The sequence below is a fragment of the Cottoperca gobio genome, chromosome 21, assembly GCF_900634415.1.
Source record: "Cottoperca gobio chromosome 21, fCotGob3.1, whole genome shotgun sequence".
In the NCBI taxonomy this organism is placed as follows: domain Eukaryota; kingdom Metazoa; phylum Chordata; class Actinopteri; order Perciformes; family Bovichtidae; genus Cottoperca; species Cottoperca gobio.
In genome coordinates, this window is record NC_041375.1 from 14176041 (window position 1) to 14195517 (window position 19477).

Sequence of the window (19477 nt, forward strand, 5' to 3'; positions counted from 1 at the left end):
AGCTGTGTGTTTGACTTTCTCACAGGATACTCGAGGATTGCCCTGAAATAGGACCACTAATGCAGTGATAACACATACGTACGTTCTTCCCTGGTCCCACTCTAGTTCCTCCACATCCACTCTCATGTCAATTTGTAGAAGAAAAAACATTCTCTGCAAGATTTCAGGCTGACGGAGAAATCAACAGGCAAATTCACCGAGGTGTGACTGACAACGCTGTCAGCGGTGCTACACCGGTGGCAATAAGTCATATCTGACAGTCAGATGGAGCAGACCTGCGTGCGTGTGTGTGTGCGTGTCCTAAACTGTGTTTTCTGCTCATGCTCTCAGGTGCCTTGGCCTGGCTTTGAAACACCGACCCAATGTAAACACTGTTTTGACATCGGGGCTGATGGTCCAGCCGGAGCTAAACTCTGGAGAGCTTCAAGGCGGGAGAGGCTCGATACAGAGATGTAAAAAATAAATGATATATATATATATATATATATATATATATATATATATATATATATATATATATATATATATATATATATATATATATATATATATAAAAAAGCTGGTTAGAATGTCTCTAACAGCTTTTGAAGCATTGATCCAGGAGCTTACTGAACTGAAAACTAGACGGACATATAGAGGAAGGAAGCTCAGCTGTGGTGTTAGGAATTAAATGGCCAGAAGTACTTTTATGAGCGCAATATCCAGTTAATATGCAATACAAAAAAAAGGTATAATTTAAACCATTGGGCCATCGTTGAGCATTTGCAGCCGACAGTTGTGGCCCTGTCGGTGTTATCCGATAGCGCTCACCAGTTTTGCATGTGGAAAATCAATAATGCCACCTCTTTATTGCAACGCTTTCCTTGTTTTTCACCTACGCATTTGCTTTTCCTCCACAACGAGCAACACTGCAGGCCTGACGACACCAGCGCAGAGCAAACTGTATGTAAAAGCTTTACAGTACCGGGTGCAACATTTTATTAGACGCAGTCTCTTTTATGTGCTCGTAACATGAACGAGAGTGCTTAAACAGATTCACAGCGGCATAAAAATGGGATACAGAACAATGATGAGGTATTTCATCCTGCAAAAGGTGCAGAATATGTATGGCAGTGGTCAAAAGTTGTGTTTTTTTTGTGGCATCTTTGCCTTCATTGCATACGAGATAGTGAAGAACGAAAGGTTAGAGGGTAGAACGGTCTGTAAGAGACACCATGGGGGGACAAAGTATTTATTCAGTCAGCGTTCGCAGTGCTGGTTCACTGAGGTTGGCTTTATGTGTCAGGTCCATCTACCCAACACTGCACTTACAAACCTGTAAGTTTCTCACAGTATATGTATGATCATCTTGTCACATTGTCACAATGAGATATCAGGTTCATAGCTGAAAGTACAACATTATATTTTTTATCTCCAAACAGTTATACGGCTTTTATGTATTTATTTAAATGTCTGTATGTGCATATGTCTGCTTCTTGTCTTTACCTGTCCAAATCCAATTGCCCTTGTGGATTAATAAAGTTGTATTGAACTGAATTGAAAAATAATAAGCTGAGCACATTTTTTAATAATAATTACAATGACTCCAATACCAAATAGGTTCTGTGTGACTTTTTAAATCAGTCCATAAACACATGGACAGGTTAGTCAAAGATATATATATATATGTCACAGGAATAGTGTACTATATCAAACATGTTCAAAGCATGTGAAACAAAAAGCTGCTTGTTTACCACAGTGCATTATCCACCTTTGATAGCACATGCTAGCGATTTCTCCATGCTTCTAGTATTTGTGTCAACCTAAACACAACCTACAACTATCTCTACTAGACACACAGATTAAATAGAAGTTATGTTGGTTGGTTCCCAAAATGTCTTCTTTGATCTTTGTCTCTGAAACCACAGGTCAGCATGTCATCGACTTTGTCAGGTGCAGTAACTCGCTGGGCATTTAGTTCATTCTGTGAGAAGCTGCTGATCGTTCAAAAACGCCCAATTTATTAACCTTTCAAATTTTTGGGAGCCGAACAGGAAACTTGTCAATGCTGCATCGACTAAACCTCAGACAAGTGGCTTGGTCTGTACTTTTGAGGTTAGTGGGCGTTTTTTCATTTTCTCCCACATGCAGTGGAAGTTAGTGCTTTGCTGCTCACAGCTATAACCGGATTTATTTTTGGATCAAAATCCATTTCTCCTTTTTCATTTGATCAAAAAGGTCTTAACCTCTTCAATATTTGTTCTAAAACAAAACAATCAATACCAACCCTGGGCAACTGGGTCTGTGCGTGTTGATGCTGTTCTGTTAATCTTTCTGTAAAAAGGACGAAGTTCAACTTTTTCAAAGTAGTGTTTCGTTTAAAAAAATAAAAACAGTTTAATAGTTAAAGTGTTAAATATTTATAGTTCAACAGTTTCCAAAAAAGTATGTTTTTAAGGTGTTGGATCAAATAACATCTGGTTTCTTGAAGAGCAGGACTGGAGAAAAATAGGATAAAAAACACAAGTTAATGTTGGTCTGCAGGTTTAGAGCCGTAAAAACAATCTTACCGAGTTTGTTATTTTGCTAAGGGTTGAATTTGGCATCGAATACAGCACTGTGGTCAAATACCAGCAGACTCGCTGCAACTCGTGATCACCCACACCAGGAAGTAAAATTATAGAAACAAAGACAATAAAAGCTACAGTAGTATAGTACAGGAAGAACACGGTGAATAAGCACCGGCTCAAGAACTATTCTGTACGCAAGAGCAGACGAGGGGTTCCTTAAGTTCATTGCCTAACCACACTAGATCCAGGGATTTGTCTTTTGTAGCAACAGATGAGGAGTTCAGACGAAGCGGTGCATACCAGCCATACTGATGCGCTCCTGAATGAGAGACTCTTTTTATTTGATCAAATCTTTTTCTGCAAGAACAAATAATGTATCTTTAAATACACTCAGTCGTACAGAGGGCAACACACGGACTCTCAAAAGCTCAGACACAATGAATTTGTGATTAAGAGTAGTTGAGTTTGCCAAACTAAAGCCAAGATAAGTGGAGCCATGTAATATATAACAACGGGTAACAAAACAATCCTTTTTTTAAAGTTAATGACAGTGAGTGAATGAGTGCAGTGAGTTTGAGCCTTTTGATCTGAGGGACAGAGCAATAACCACAACAGCTGCTTGGAGACGAGACAGGTAAGGAAGCCGGGATCTTTGCATTTCTACACAACATGACCTCTGACCTCTGTCCTGGAGCAGGAGGGGGTGGCCTGTTCTTGCAGCTACTTCTAATAAAGAACAGGTGACACCTGGACCTACCAGCGGAGTCGAGAAGGAGCCGCTGACACAAAAGGGAAGATCTGACACCTGGCTGGCTTCCTCACCAGCTCCGACAACACTGACGCTTCCTTTGAAGGCGTTATAAATCGATGCACAATTCTGCCCAAACAGTGGTATAAGTAGAAAAGAGCCAGTGGTGAGAGAATGATTGCTGTCTGCTCCACCTAAGGCCTTAGTGTGGGTGGGATGACCTCGTCATCCAGTTGAAAGCTCTGTTGTGGGTTGTTCTTATCAGACGTAATTAACCAGAGGTGATGGAGCTCTTCTGACCTTTTCTAATTGCTCCCCATCCTGGGGCCTGCACTACCAATTATCCACTGCAGGCTCTTAGGCTAGTGGATGAAGGGGGGAAAACTTAAACAGAGCTCACATTAAAGCTGCTTACTTTTTGAAACGTGAATGAAGGGAGCGAAAGCTATTTTAATGACCGTCAGCCATCGACTCCTGTGTGCTTAATTATACAAGCAACAAATTAGAAGACAAACCTTTTCAAATGTTGATCCTTTGGTATGTGTTATGCAAAGTAACAAACCGAAGACAATATAAAAATCTACAGAATGTTGTGTTCGTACCCCCACTGTATTGTTTTCCTTACTGCTGGACTGTAACCCGAGAGCATATTAGTAGAGCGGGTGCTGGCGTCGAGCTCAAGCAGCTGACTCAGCCACCTGGGAGCCAAATGTCTTGGCTTGCTTATTTCTGTAGTGCTCCACCCTGATCCTCTACAACGTGGATTTATACCCTGTTTGCAGAGCTCAGACAACACACAAACACAACTGAGCTGCAATGCAGAGGAGGAGACTGACAAGCAGACTGTCAAGGAAAGTTGTTCTCAAACAGAGACCGAGTTAAATCTCTCCGCAGTCAAAGTAATAAAAGAATTCATTTCTTTGCATGCATCATAAGCAGCAGCGACAGCAGCGGCAGCAACTCAAGGAAAAGCCTCTATGAGTCAGTTACTATGACAATCATAATCTTAGGATAAACCACATAAGCAGCCCGTTTAATTGTTTAGTCAGAATATCTTAATAAACACCTCACCTCTATGAACACTGGGTAACTATGACAGGCAGCACCAGGTAAGAAGATAACGTCCCAATAACCCGGACAGCTAAACAATGAGCTGACACTCGCTATAAAGCTGCGTAACGCCTGGGGGAGCTTCATCACTACAAGCGCCTCCTTTCACTTTGTAATTTGATTTTGGTATAGTTGAAATATTAGTTATAGCTGAAGTTATGTTATTAACCAAGCAAAAAACGTCCCACATTCTTTGGTTCCAGTCTTTTAAATGTGATGTTTTGCTGAAATGTATTCTTCGGTAATGGAAATAATTATTAGTTCAAGCCCTAGATGACAGGAAGTGTCCTTTTGCTTTCTTTTCACTCTAAATGGAGGAGCTGTATAGTGGACTATGCTATGTGGAAGAATGTAAAAGTGGAAACTATCGAGCTAAAAATAACCCTCACAGTTTTAAAGTGCAGATATGTCCTCCACACATGCCGACTTACCGGTGACAAGCTCTCGCACTTCTGCATCTACAGTCTTTCTCAGCAGGCGGAGCAGAGCTGGGATACCTCCTGCGTTCCTCACAGCGACCTTGTTCTCATCCATAGCTTTCCCATAAACGAGGTTCCTCACAGCTCCACAAGAGTTCTTCTGGACGTCGAGGACCTTGTGGTCTAGTAGGTCCACCAGATGTTTAATTCCTCCCAGTCGACACACCTATGGACAGTGTGAGTGAGATCAGTCGGGGAAAATATTCTGACCACTAACAGCATTTTCTTTCAGCTTATATACCGTGGAGAGCAAAATCATGCATTTATTCATGAGACAAGAGAATCTAAGCACAGGGAATTTATTCATACTGAGATACAAATGATTTGGAAAAGTAATGCAAATATATGATGTAATGCACCTTCTTCACTAAAGAAGGTGGTAGTTTAAAAAAACAAATGACCATTTTCACCTGGAGAGAAGAATAAAACGTACTAGTAAAAGATAGTTCTATCAAAATAAGCTTCCTGCACTTCATTATATAGTATGAATCATTTTGTGCTATGATGACATTCGAGGATAAAAAATGCATTGTTCCTCTTTGACGTCTTATTCCTTTCTCTGCTTAAAGATGAGAAAGGACAAGTTTGACCTTTAATGTTTGAAGGGAGAAAAATGTGGAACGATGGACTCCTGTGTGTTTATTTTAACTGTACTGCTGTGGCTCTTTTTTCATTGGGCATGAGGGAGCAGTGTGAGTGTGTATGTGTGAACATTTGCAGTCGAGACTTCATCCTCTGGGGACCATGAATGTGCAAATGTTTTTATCTTAATTAGGGCTGTCAAATTAGTGCGTTAATTTCGATTAATTAATCACAGAAAAAAATAACGCAACAAAAAAATTTGCGCATATTAATCGTGCTCTTAGATGACACTTGACGTCACTGACGCGGCAGCCGCGTCAACATGATGAAGCGGATGAGAAAACGTTACTTGGCCCAGTGAATGGAAAGTTTACATTAATAAACTCCCAGATGTAACTGTTGATGCTCCGTTCTGTACGATTCCTGCAGCAAAGAATGTTCGAACCATCGGAGAACTTCAAGACCGAAATATCACCTCAACGCAAAGCACTTAGCAGCTAGCTCGGAGCTAGCTAGCACCGCCGCTGAAGCTAAAATGAGCGACCCGTCTCGTCATACACTCTCGATCAGGCGTTCAGACGCAGACCCGGGGAAGATGCTGTCAGAGCTTTCGGAGCAAAAGTCAGGGGCATCTAGGAGCGCAAATAATCTGCGTTAATATTTTTTATGCGTTAGTTTTTCTGTGATTAATTAATCTAAATTAACGCGTTAATTCGACAGCCCTATTCATAATGCCTACTCATTGATTCACTCATCTTGCAAATCCATTTGAATATTTTTAAATGCTTCTCACAGCAAATATTGATATATGTGATTAGTTTAGATTAATTAATCACAAAACATGTAATTAATTAGATTTAAAAAATGTAATCGCTTGACAGCCCTAATCTTAATCCTTCCAATCATAGTGGCAATATTTCCGTGTGGATTAAAGTGGCGGGCCGACCCACCGATTGACAACTCTTGGTTTTATTTTTGTAGCTTCAGCCATCAGCTCTATTGGATGTGATGACATTGACTCGCCAAAGTAATGGCTGGGGTTTTGAAGCAGGACAAGAGCGCTACAAATATGCCCCATCATGCAACAAGAAAGAACGAGATTAGCCAGAGGATTTGGCAGATTATCTACCACATTATTAGGGGGTAAAACTGAAAGTGAGCCATAATCTCTCACTGCACAGGAAAACTGAGCTCTCACAACTAAAGCAAGTATGGAAGGTCAACGCAGAATGCTGCTCTGTGGACTATGATGGACGTTGTTTGCCTTTGTTTTCTCTTCCAAATAACAGTCTATTACTTTCTGCTTGAGAGAGACATTCCGTCAATACGACAAGCACAGGCACAAATTATGTCTTGCCAAGGCCAAGATTAGAGCTCAGGCTTGTCAAAGGTGGAATAAACTACCTGAATCCACTAGGGGCTAATTGTGTGAGTGTTTTACTTGTCTACATGTTGTTTGTGTCTGGTTTTCTTCTATTAAAGTGATGTGTTTTTTATTTGTATGTGTGATGACTCTTAGAAGAATAGCACAGTTGGGTTAAAAGAGATCCTAATAAACAATAAAATAAAATCTTGGGGTATGTTTTACGACTTGTCTAGCGTTTTGGAAATCCATGCGTGTTGCCCTGTTGGACCAAGCTTTAACGATGTTGCTCAACAGAACAAATGGCTGGAACTTCCAAAAAGTAATAGTTGTAATAAACTGCAGCTTCCCTTTAAACATGACATAATTGGCACTGGTGAAAGCACATAAAGTGTGCATAATGTGCACTAATTACCAGAAGTTTAGGTGGTTGAGTGGTACAAAACCTACCTCAGACTTAACTCGATTATCGCCAAAGCACAGGTGCTGCAGGTAAGCGGCTGCGTTGGCCTGCACAGAGGGGAAGTGGTGCTGCAGCATGTGAATCACCTCCATCAGCTCTGGGTCACGCCAAGCAAACTCCCTAAAATTACAGGTGCGGTGCAAAAGATATCAGCATGACAACAGAGGCAGAAATAAAGAGGGGTTTCTTAAAAATAAATACTTTAGCACCTCAGGGCAAACCGATAAGCCGAGGAAATTACATTCACATCCGGTTCTATACAACAATGCGGTTTGGTCCCACTTGGATTATTGTTTTTCTGTATGCAGCACACTAAAGAAAGAAGTGAGCAATGCATCCTCTCTAGACTGCTCTTGAAGAAAAGTATTTAACAAGTCAATAAAACTACTAACACTAATGTAATTCTGCTGGCATGTTACTTATCATTACTTATGTCTTCTCCATGCACCTATCCAAAACCCACCGGTGAATTTCCTGTTAAATATTCTAGGAGGAACTTCACTTACTGAAACGACCGTGGTCATGGTGGCTCCCCCTCAAGTAATTACACTACAGCAACATACACGGGTGTAAACAAAGCTCCCAATGTGCTAGGTTGGGGGTTTACTGCAGAGGTCAACCCACTGTCTACGCTTACACACGTCTGTACGACAAGAGCAGACGCAGCACTTTGGCGTATGTGAGAGTCTATTGTAAAAGAGGCCAGGCATAGTGGCGGCAGCTTAAAAACTAGAGCTGCATGTGACTACCCAGGGGGCTCCCTGTTTGAACAGTAAGAGTACACCGGTGTTGACCCAGCAGAACAGTGATGCCTTGTAAGCATAAGTAGTCCCCTCGGATGACTGTTTCCTGCTACACTACACTGGTTACTAACCACTGGCTACATCTAGTAGTTTAGAAGCATTACAGTGAAATGTGACATACCTGGGATCCTTCTGAATGCTGTCTATGGAGGGTGAGCGTGTGGCACCATCGTCCATCACCACAGCCTGGCGAATGTAGTTGGGATCGGAGGGCCGGTACTGTGCTGAGCGATACGGATCAGCATAGGTGGCTGCTGTGTTCAGAGCATAGTTGTTTCTTTGGTAGATCATCGCACTGCGCTGGCTGGGTGTCCGCTGGAGACTCCCCACACCTGAAGGGCCAAAAAATTAAATAAAAAAAAGAGTCTAAAAACAGACAAAACACACAAGCGAGTTTTCAAAGCCATGTTGGTGGAGATAAGCAGCGTTCAAACCTTTTCAGCTCAACTCTGAGCTTTGCATGCCGGGAGCATAGCACTTTAAAGCAAGCTGAAAATACAACAATGCGGCCGTTCCTTCAAACTCAGCAAATTCTGAAATCTGGAACCAATTAACGAGGAGGATAAAACAAAGCTCCCATGGCTCCACAAAGCAGAAGTCTTCTTCTTCAAGGGGCTCTTTGCATGTTGTTTGGTTTTTACAAGATTGTGTTTAACCGGAGGGATCCTGCTGCTTTTCAAAGAGGACAGAAGGACTCAACCTGCTCGATGATCCACAAATGCTTTCTCCTCACCGGCTTCTCGCTCCTTTGCGCCACTGTGTTCTTAGGCCAACTTTGCCAAACACAGCAGAGGGGTGCCGGTAAACCATGACCAGCTCCAAAAATAGTCAGACATACGCTACTAGAGCGGAAGCATCACAAACATGCAACAATAAGGTCCAATATTCAGCCCGATAGAATCTCGTTTCAGTCGTCACTCCTCATTCGCTCCAAGTCATATTATGACCTAGTTTTAGAACACAGTGGGTCACAAACACAGAACTGCAAAAACAAGCTGGTTGGATTTAGCCCTCCTCCTCACCCGAGCCACGTGATGTGTGGCAGCGCTGCGCTGGTCAGATCACTATCAGAGTGCCAACAGGACTGGGCATGTGCGTGCTCATACTCCCTCCCACCAGAAACCAAGACGTCAACTTGTGAGGCTGGTCCAAAAACACAATTTCTCACATCAGTGCACTTCTATGTTGGGCAGCAGCACTATCCTGCAATATCTCCCAAAACAGAGCCAAAGACAGAGCAGGACACATTATAAACAACATAGTGTAGCTTTTCGATTATACCACAACTATCTGGATTCCATTCCTCATCTTTTCAGCAAAGAATCAATATTTGTACTTATCATAAACATTGTGCACTCGCTTGCGCAAAATAAATACAGTGCAAGCTTCCAGAAAAACAAAACAAAAATGCATTGAAAGTTGGTGGGGGGAGGGGGGGGGGATGGCCCATTGAAATATCATTTCACAACATAACAAAGAAAACTCTGGGATCAAATTGGATTTTTAACAAGGTAGCTCGTACAAAGACTCCATATTGAACAACCCTTCCAGCTTTTCGCCTTTTTCTTAATATAGCTGGCATAAACGCATTATAAATGGCTCGTTTGGGGGCTTCTTCGCAGCATCAATAGCATTTATTAGTGAACTTATCGGTCTTAGCAGATCTCCTGAGTGCCAAGGAGAAGGCTGAAGGGAGAGTGTGTGTGTGTCGGTGCGAACTAGGCATGTGTATCCAATGGCAGGAGGGATGATGAGAGGAGAATGCCAACATCAGGAGAGCTGGATGAGATGTGGGTAACTAAGCTGTCCCCTGGCCCCACCATCCTTCTTCTCATTCTCAGTGTGACACACGGGTAATGGACTCCTTTGTGGCAGGATGACATATCAGTACCTGCCCATTAACTCATGTCTCACCCTTTCTGCTCACAGTGGAGGAAAAACGGAAGGGAGGCAAGGAAGGAGAGGGTGACTGAGTGAAATAAAAATAGAAAGCGAGAGAGAAAAAAGCAAGAAAGACGTAGACTTTGGGTAGCAGCAGCGCTAAAGGGCAGATGGACAGAGAAATTGTGTTCCCCAAGGAAGACAATACAGCAGTGTCAGGAGGCCACAGATGGAAAATACTTGGAACATCTCAACAAAAAGAAAGTGGTTTTGATGCATACGCTCGAAATGAAAATGTTATGAGAGACCTGCGTGACAACACGGAGTCAAAGATGAGAGAAGATGCAGGAAAATAAGAAAACCACATGGAGCTTCTGATGGGTTTGGAAATATTTGATAGTCTGACCTGTTATATAGACACACACACACACACACACACACACACACACACACACACACACACACACAGTATTGTTTGTTAACTTCAGCAGGGGTTTACTTTCTTTGCACAGTGGACCATTTTTATATTGATAACATTGTTGCAGACAACGAGGCAGAAGCTAAAGAATGATGACCAAACTAACCATCATTAAATTCTCTTAAATTCCCCTTTAATATTATAGTTTTGTACTCATTGTATCTACCTAGGTGCAACAGTAATAGGAACACAGTTTGTGCTGATCAAGTAGCTAATGACTGATGGATAACCTCCCGTATTGATAACAAACTGACGAACAAAATTAGACAATTACTTTATATTATTGTTTTCAATTGGGACCGCTTCAGTCCTAAACCTGCGAGCTAACATTTCTTTCTGGTTTCCATTTGAAGACGTAAATCTAGTGACATAAAAAGGTAACGTTTAAAATGTCTGAATCTCAATCATGTCGCTTTTCCAGGGTTTCCACACCTTCTTAAACATCCAATTCAAGGATGATTTAAGGACTTTCCAGGCTCAACTCCTTCAAAATCATGGATAGTTTGAGACACGGATCAAGGTTAATTACCAAAGGTGGAGTAGCCTATTTACAAATGTTAAAGTAAAAGAAAAAATCAAACGAACTTCAATTTGTATTCTTGCACAAAATATATAAATTCAAGCTCTTTCAATGACCCTTGTCTATTTATGTCTATATTCAAAAACTTTCAAGGTTTTGATTTTTTTTCCATCTAATTCACAAACTTCCAAGGATTTCAATAAATCATGGGAACTATGTTTTTTCTTGAAATATTCTCTGACAACAACAACAACTTTGCAAATCAGACTCACAGAACAATAGGAGTATTGTCTCGTCTGCAGTGCTACATAATTACAAGGTGACAGCCAATTGATAAAAGACAATTAGGTGGATACACAAAGATGGTTGTATCTTGGATATTGAGTTATGTCATGTCCATGGTGGGTGGTTTGTCCTCGATCTTACATTTGTTTTTGACTTTCTTCCTGGGTTTTAAATAAAGTGGGACCAACCTGAGGTGCTCCTGTACAGGGTGCCCTGCTGGGTGTGGCTGGGGCTGCGGTACAACGGGCCCTGGAACGTCCGATCCTCGTAGATTGGTGCAATGTGGCGGTCTGGGGACAAGGCTGGCCTTAAGTCCTGGCCCAGCTGGCTGTGTTGACTGGCGTATGAGCTTCGCATTCCTGGAGGTGGATTAGCAGATAAGTGGTTAGCAGCAGCTCTTTTGATTACACAGACAGTTTGATAAGTGAAGTGTCAAATGTTTGGGCCCTCTGTCATTCAACTCTCATGTGTCCCATCAAAGTGGTATTGAGGAAGACACTGAATGACTTTCAGCTTATTTACTGGGTCTCTTTCTTGAAACAGAAATCGCTTAAATGTTTAAAAAGAAAAGAAAAGCAAAAGAAATAAGAGGGGAGTTGTTTTTCCCCTCCACTTTCTAGGCTGCCATTGGGTTTCCATTTATTCTGTTGGGGTATGAAAATCAGTTTTAGAGACATGATACTTGCTTGATATAGGTAATCAATCACAGTAAACGACATGTCCCCTTTAATTGTTGTCAAAGTTAGTGTCATTGCATGGTAATGCGGTTCACTGATATGCAAAGTCTGCTCTGCATATCCATACAACAATAATGCAACACTGACAAAAGCGTGATGCTCACTCTGACCTCTGTCCAGCAACTTTCAGGTTTGTAAGTTCATTTCTACACTGGAGGAAAATGTATAAACAATTAGGAAAAATGTATTCCATGAAAAAAAGAAAATGATAAGTGTACACTTGAGGATATGATCGTAAGTAATGTATACGTACAAAATGTAGTTAATAACAATACACGATGAATACACGGATGAAAAGTATGAAAAATGGTCCTTTAAAACAATAAAAAATAAAAATAAATAAACAGTTAAATTGATCCATTAGCTCTCCCTGCGTCTGTGTACCATTGTTAATCCACATTACGTAAAGCTGACATACACACTGTACCTCAGCTATATTTATGTATCACACCCGCTGGTATAGGGAAACAACAAAGTACGGGAGGGTACATATTCAAAGCTCATTTCCAATGCTCTAGAAAGGTAGAAAGCCTCGACACATAAACGTTGAAAGAACTAGCACTGACAAAGACAGATGCCTGCATTTACCTTATGTCATGTAGTGCACGTAAATAAATAGTAAGTAGTCTTTCTTTGTACTACAAAGAACAGTGTGGAGACATTTATTTTATACAGTCTATGGGAGAGATGCACATAAGAAACTCGCCCAGCATTGCCCCTGTGAATCTCATTAAACAATCGAAATTGATAATATGTGTGGTGAGGAACTGTAACTACTTTGTTTTTGCATTGGTGTTGTCAGCCAGCGGTCTTTTTCTTGTCGAAGAAGAGTATGTGGAAGCAAATAGTAAACACTGCACTTCACTAAAAAAAAAAGGTCACATTGGCTTCAGCGGAAGGCCAACAAGAGCTGATGGTGTTGGACCAAGAAGAATGTGAACCAATCAGAGCATGACCAGAGCAGATGTGGGGAAATGTGCGATAAGGGACAAAAGCTTCTGTAATCAGCAGCAAGCTAACCTGACATGGGTGAGAAAAAGTAACACACAGGTGAGTGCTCTAATTAAAAAATCCTTTACACAAAAGCCACTACTATAACATGCTGCGGGAACTTGTGAAGCAGCGAGTCCCGTCGGACTCAGATTCAGTGCAGATGTGAAACGATAACGGCAAAAATGGCAACAACAATATCTGAGACCCATATAAAGAAGACCCACGGCCATGAGACTCCTCCCCCATCAAGCAAACTTAAAATGCCCAAAAATCCCAACGAGAACTGGATTTTCTTGAGTTTTTTCAATGACACCTCAAAGTGCTGAAATGACTCTTCATGCAAGTCCCATCTGTCTCCAAGAGTCAAGGAGTATTACAATCACACATCTCAGTAGAAGCCCATTGTTGACAGTTTAAAAGAGCCTGTTGGTCTACACCCTCCCCAGTGGGGTTAACAGAGAGAAATTCGCAATAAAACTAAAAAGCAATAAGTAAAACAATAATTTTATAATTAAAATGAGAACACATTTGAATCTAACGGTTCTGTCTTTTGAGACTGCGTTAACTCGAGTGTTGCTATGTAGGAGACGGATGATGAGCTGTAAAGTTGCAACTTCTTCAGCTAAATATTCCCCGGATTAAATTAAACGTGGGGTGAATATTTTATTGTGACAAACAATGGTCACGATTTCACTGTACAGAATGACCATTATCTGGAGATGGTGAATGTGGACGAAGCTCTCATTTAAAGCTAAAGAGAAATTGAAGACACACAGGTACAATGAAAAGTAGAAGACGAGGTGGCTGTAAAGAGATCTCAGGATTGCTTTATTCTTAAATATCCATTTTGATCTGAATGCTTATGTTTCCGTGTTTGTGTTAAACCTCACATCCGTTAAACTCACTACAGTGTGAAGCCCAGCGGACGAGTATACAGCTGGTAACTAACTGCTCATTGCACATCTCACGTCACTTGGGTCCTCTCCAACAGCACGAGCTCAGGCGCAGGCTGCTGCTGAACACCAACTCTGCCGTGCAGAACCGGCTAAATGAGGGATTCTTGTCACAGTTTGTGACAGAGGAAATTAATAAATAAAAATGTTTTCCTCCAGTGGGAGCAGAGGGCCTCTGGTGGAAAAGACAAGTGAAGATTTTAGATGTAGATAGCGGGCCAGACTGAGGCTGACCTCTGAAACACTGATCTGTTAAGAAGCTGAGCTCTGCGGGGGCATCAGACAGCTGGTTAAAAGACCCTGCTAACCTCAAGCTACATTAAAAATGCACAAGAGAATTAATTAACTAAATTAATGGTTAGTGGGTTTTTTATTTTGCAATCCAGATTGGCTAAAAAGACGTTTCACGTTTCTTTACACATTAATGCTGAAGTCTGAACAGTTGTAGTTCTGGTCAGGTGTTGCAGCATTCCTCTGTAACTTTATAATAAGGGATACAGTGTGTGCATGTGATCAAGCAAGCTATTCGATGCTAAGCAGCTTTTACAAAATACGAACTTGACTGTCAAGATTATGTCAAACTTTAAATAAAGGTTTTCTCAGATTTATTTTTATTGATTTTTTATTTTTATTTTTTATCACTGGCTGTCTGTTCAGCTTCCACACTGACACTTACATGACAGCGTGGATGATAGGCATCTCCTTGGAGTTATAATGATTTTTTTTAGAATGCTTTTTGGTCTGTTACTATATTAAAACACTTTGCAACAGGTTGGCTCCTACCAATAGCACCCCACCTCCACCTCCACCTCCACCTGCAATACTTTCGTGTGCCACTCTACGTTCTTTAATTCCCAGGCTGAACATCAGTCCACACCTGCTTCCAGGTTTGTTCTCCATTGTTCAAGAATTGCTTGATGGAATTTATGCATAGTTTTTTTTTTAAATCAACCATTTACAACATTTTCAGCACCCTTTAATAAAGTCAATGAGTCACCTAATGCAATGCTTTCATAAGAGCTTAAAGGGGTTTTTGGCACTCAAGGGTGAACGTCTCTTAGCTTTTAGTGTCCTCTCTTGTGGCTTTTTTTCTAATTGAAACATTGTAGCTGCAAGATATACTTTAAGTTTAGGTTTAATAACTAAACGTAACTATGAATTACATATAAAGAAATGCTCTGAAATGGCAGGCATGTTGTTTTGCAGGGTAGGGAGTAAAACTGAAGGCTGCTGCTGCCGTGCGCTGTAGTGGCACGCACACTCAATAGCCCAGGAAGCCTTTCACTCTGTGGCGGTGGACAATAGCCCATAGCAGCAGCTTGGCAGGAAATCAGTTCAGCTTCTCTTGTTCAAAGGTTTAAAGGGGAGTGAGGATATGAAGAGAGAGGAGGTAGTGAGAAGACACAAGGAAAAGGCGGGAGCAAAGAAGAAAGCTGGAGAAAATTATACGAGGGGGAGGAAAAGAAAGGAGGAAAAATGAAAAGAGGGTTAATGAGGCCGTCTAGGACCACCAGAGACTTCTCATCCCATGTAAAGCCCGGCTGTGACCGAGTGACAGGGACAGAATCTCCCAGGCACAGGAGCCTTCGTGCATATCTCTCCCACTCAGCAGCCCGACTCCCGAAAGTAGCAACATTCAAACAACCTTAGAGGGGACTAATCTGTCTGCTTTCTTTATTCTACTCCCCTGGTAGAAGGGCTGCAGTCACTTCTAAAAAGCATCTGCAAATTGTCAGGAAGAAATAACACACTGCTGTCTATTGAGGATGAATGGCCCACATTCCTGGTGCGTTATAGTCATTTAATTCTCCTCCTCAGCCCTCGCACCGTGGCTTTAACAGATTGCACTTGGCAGAGGCTAGATGAAGGGCGGTGGTGTGCTTGGCGCGTGCTTGCTCTGGAGAAACAAACACTTAAATGGATGCAGCTGACTGCATTCCTCAACAAAAATCATTTTCAAAAATACTCACAAACAGGAGAATGGGAATTATCACCAGAAAATCTGTTATACTTAAAAGTGAATTAAGTGAAACACGGTTCAAACTAACATTGGGGCTTGGCTGTCAAGTTGACAAGGCACACGTGCAGATGTGCCATTTTAGCTCCTTCTCTGTCCCACTCTGCTCTGAAATGGACATCAAGCGTAATGAGCACATTGCTTGGGACAATTTATCTACATTTCCCCATTTTTTTCAGCAGCAGAGGGAAGGTGTGACTTCCTGCCAATGACAGCGCGGAGGGAGGGGGGAGTGTGTGTGTGTGTGTGTGTGTGTGTGGGGGTGGGGCACAAGATAGGAGACAGAAAACACAAGTTAAAGCGATAGAAGGTTGCTGAAAAGAAAACAAAGGAAACTACACAGTGTGACAGAGCAAACGAGAGGTGAGGAGGGAAAACATCTTCTGATGGATACTGACAGTAAACCACCAACAGCAACAAGATCCAGGCTGGGCTGTCGGATGGCGTTGCAATTAAGCCTGATCACCTGATCATCCCATTTCCTTACACAATGGCTCATCAAGCACTTGTGACAAATAACTATGCTCCACTGTAGTGTACGTGAGAGAAAGGGAGAGACTAAGAGAGAGAGAGAGAGAGGCTGGTGTCTCACTCTGCTGAGAGGACGGAGACTGAAAACCCATTTGTGTCTGCTTGAGACATCATCACTCAGCGCTATGTGACGTAACTACCTACTTACAAGAACCTGCAAACCGCCCACACAGATGAATGTGTGACAGAAGGCTAACGCATAAGATGAAGAATTCTGGCGACAACAGGTCACACTACCCCCGTGATGAAAGATGCTTTGGATTTCTAAAGTCCTATGAAGATTAGAATCGTATCCGTTACAGGTGACGTGTGCCAACGAAGGCTGGGAAACACAACAAAACCTCTTTGACCATCTGGCAAAAAAGGTACCGCCCCACTGAGGAGACAAAGAGTGAAACGTTTACTTGCTCATAAGCTAGCACCAAGGCCATAACAAGCTCCTCGTCACAGTTCTACAGTCAAACCCCAGCAGCAGTCGCACGTGTTATTACTCCACACGATAAGAACTCAGGACATTTGACTAATTAGTATGTTTGTTAATATAGATATATGTCTCTCAAGTTGTTCATCTTTTGTCATGTTTAACAACATTGTTTGTATTGCCTTTTTGAAGTTTAAGAGTTAAACCACATTTAGGAATAAATCAGCAAGTAAGAAATAAAGTGTATATTGTATATTAAGTATATTGTGATATTAATAGATCAATATGCGGGGGGGGGAAAATCCATATTTCCCCAGCCTTGTTGAGTAAATGTAATAATTAAACCACAATGTAGCATGTAATATTAAAGCTGATAAGACTTGATCAATTGGTCGAAGATGATTATTTAACCGAGAACAAATGAAAAGACATGTGCACATGCAGCACCTACATGCAGACACAATACACTGAGGATGATGGGAAACCGATGTCACACAACAAACACAATTGTTCACCTTGAATGTCATCATCAACCAGGGCATCTGAGGATATCCCCAGGCAGCAGGAAGTCAAGCAGAAAACAGTCCATTAACCTTGGAACCATAATACAACGATTTGCTGAACAAGTGCCTCTTCTACATTTTGCTGTAAAACAAAAATGCTCTTGGGTTTTCTGGTGGAATGCTAATTTCACTACATACAAATGACAACAAAAGGTTTGATTTTGCTATGCAATAACTGTGGCTTTCATTATTTGCCAAAGCTACATTCTTATATACAGGAGATACCTTAAAAAGTGAGAATGAATCATTGCAGGATGGCCTGTGGGGAACAATCGGTTGCCTCCAGTTTTAAACAAGATAAGCGTTTAGCTAGAAAACATTAGCCAGCGCTTGTCCTAAAAGGATGACACACAAGCTACTTTGGGGAGGCAGGTTTTCCAATTATAATCTTCCTGATCTCCTCAACTGTTCTGATTAAATTACATGCACACACACAAACAGACACCTCATTTTGTCCTTGGTGACGATATAGCTGTGATAATGCACTCGTGAAAGTAATGGATTTGGACGGAACTCCATTATGTGCTGTGGAAATGTTCTCTTCTACCTTCTCTTTTATTTCACTACATTGGAATACAATTAAATTGCTTGTCACTTATCTAACCTGCAAACTAAAAGGGCCTTTGCATCAACACCATTTATACTTAACGTCAGCCAATACTCTTCATAAACTTGCTCAATTGAAAGAGTAACCTGCGGCTGAAAGCTTGTGTTTTATGTGGTTAAACTTCTCACCTTGCTTGAAATATCTTCTTTATGTTTTCCAAATATTTTAAGAAGAAATACTCCACAGCCACATGTTATATGCAGGGACTACTATATTAGGAATACTAGATTTGCTTTCCTTTTCTACTGTTAACAGCAAAGCCATCTATGATTAGCAGTCTATTATACTCTTACAACTAATATTTGTCTTCTTGCAGGAACTTAAGTGTTGGCTCCACTCCAGGACAACCACTGACCTCACAAACCCTGTTTATTTTCACATTCAGAATGCTGAGCCAAGAAAAAGTGCATCACAGTGCAAATATTTACAGCCGCACTACAAATACTCTACTCCAGAAGTTCAGAAGAATTTGTGGAAAGCAATTATGTGACAGTTGAATTACTCAACTTTTACATGCTGGGATGTTTTGTTTTTTTTTAATAAAAAGCTATTTATTACATCGATGTTTTCTATTTTAAAAGATAATGAACACTTTGACTAATAATACATTCTGAGATTAATGGCTTGGATAAAGATTTTCCATACACACTGCTCTGTTTAGACCTTTCATATACAAAACACTGCAACAAAACTGTAGAGACAGCTGAGTTTGAGCAGGCTGATGCACTGTGTGTGTGTGTGTGTGTGTGTGTGTGTGTGTGTGTGTGTGTGTGTGCGTGTGTGTGTGTTCATTTGAGCACCTGTGAGGCTGTCAGGTCGCGTCATCCTCTCGTAAATGTCGTAACTCTGGGGCCCATAAGGGTCTGTGTTGTGGATCATGGAGCGGGGCAGAGTTGAGCTGTAGTGCTGGGGCACGGCGGTCATAGTAGCCCTGACTGGAGACGACGAGTGAGTAGGCTGCTTAGTCAGTGGAGGGTTGATGCTCTCCACCATTGTCAGAGGCGAGCCCATGCGGCCTGATGATGACCCCGCAGAGGCCTGATAGGGTGAGGTTGTGCGGCTGGCGCTGCCCGATCGAGAGTTTGTGGAGCCCATGCGTCGCAGAGCAGCAGGGGAGTTTTTCTGCGTGGAGAAGGGTGAGCTGTTGCCACCGCCGCTGGTGTTACTGGTGCGCTGGGCAGAGGGCAAGGTTGTAGAGAAGATGCTGGAGAGGGGTTTGGGTTCAGTTACAATGGGGGAGCCGTAAGCACTGCCAACTGAGGTTCGCAGGGAGCCGCGGGAGGGGGACATACTGGTGGCGTAGGCTGGCGAGTGAGAGCGAGAAGGCACTGAGCTTACCCTCCGCATAGCACGACCAGGCACTGCTGTTATGACTGCTGGAGCCTGCAAGTAAT

At 41.8% G+C, this 19477-nt stretch overlaps 1 protein-coding gene across 2 annotated transcripts in view; it reads right to left on the reverse strand.

Moving 5' to 3' along the window:
- The window catches only part of pkp4 (plakophilin 4), a 74641-nt gene that overhangs the window by 11043 nt on the left and 44121 nt on the right, over positions 1-19477 (reverse strand). For both annotated transcript variants that reach the window (XM_029458642.1, XM_029458643.1), the window contains 5 exons: positions 18884-19466; positions 11450-11620; positions 8219-8429; positions 7282-7414; positions 4839-5052 (listed from right to left, as the gene is read on the reverse strand). In XM_029458642.1, coding sequence (XP_029314502.1) covers positions 4839-5052; positions 7282-7414; positions 8219-8429; positions 11450-11620; positions 18884-19466 — 1312 coding nt within the window. The remainder of the gene's footprint in view (positions 1-4838; positions 5053-7281; positions 7415-8218; positions 8430-11449; positions 11621-18883; positions 19467-19477) is intronic.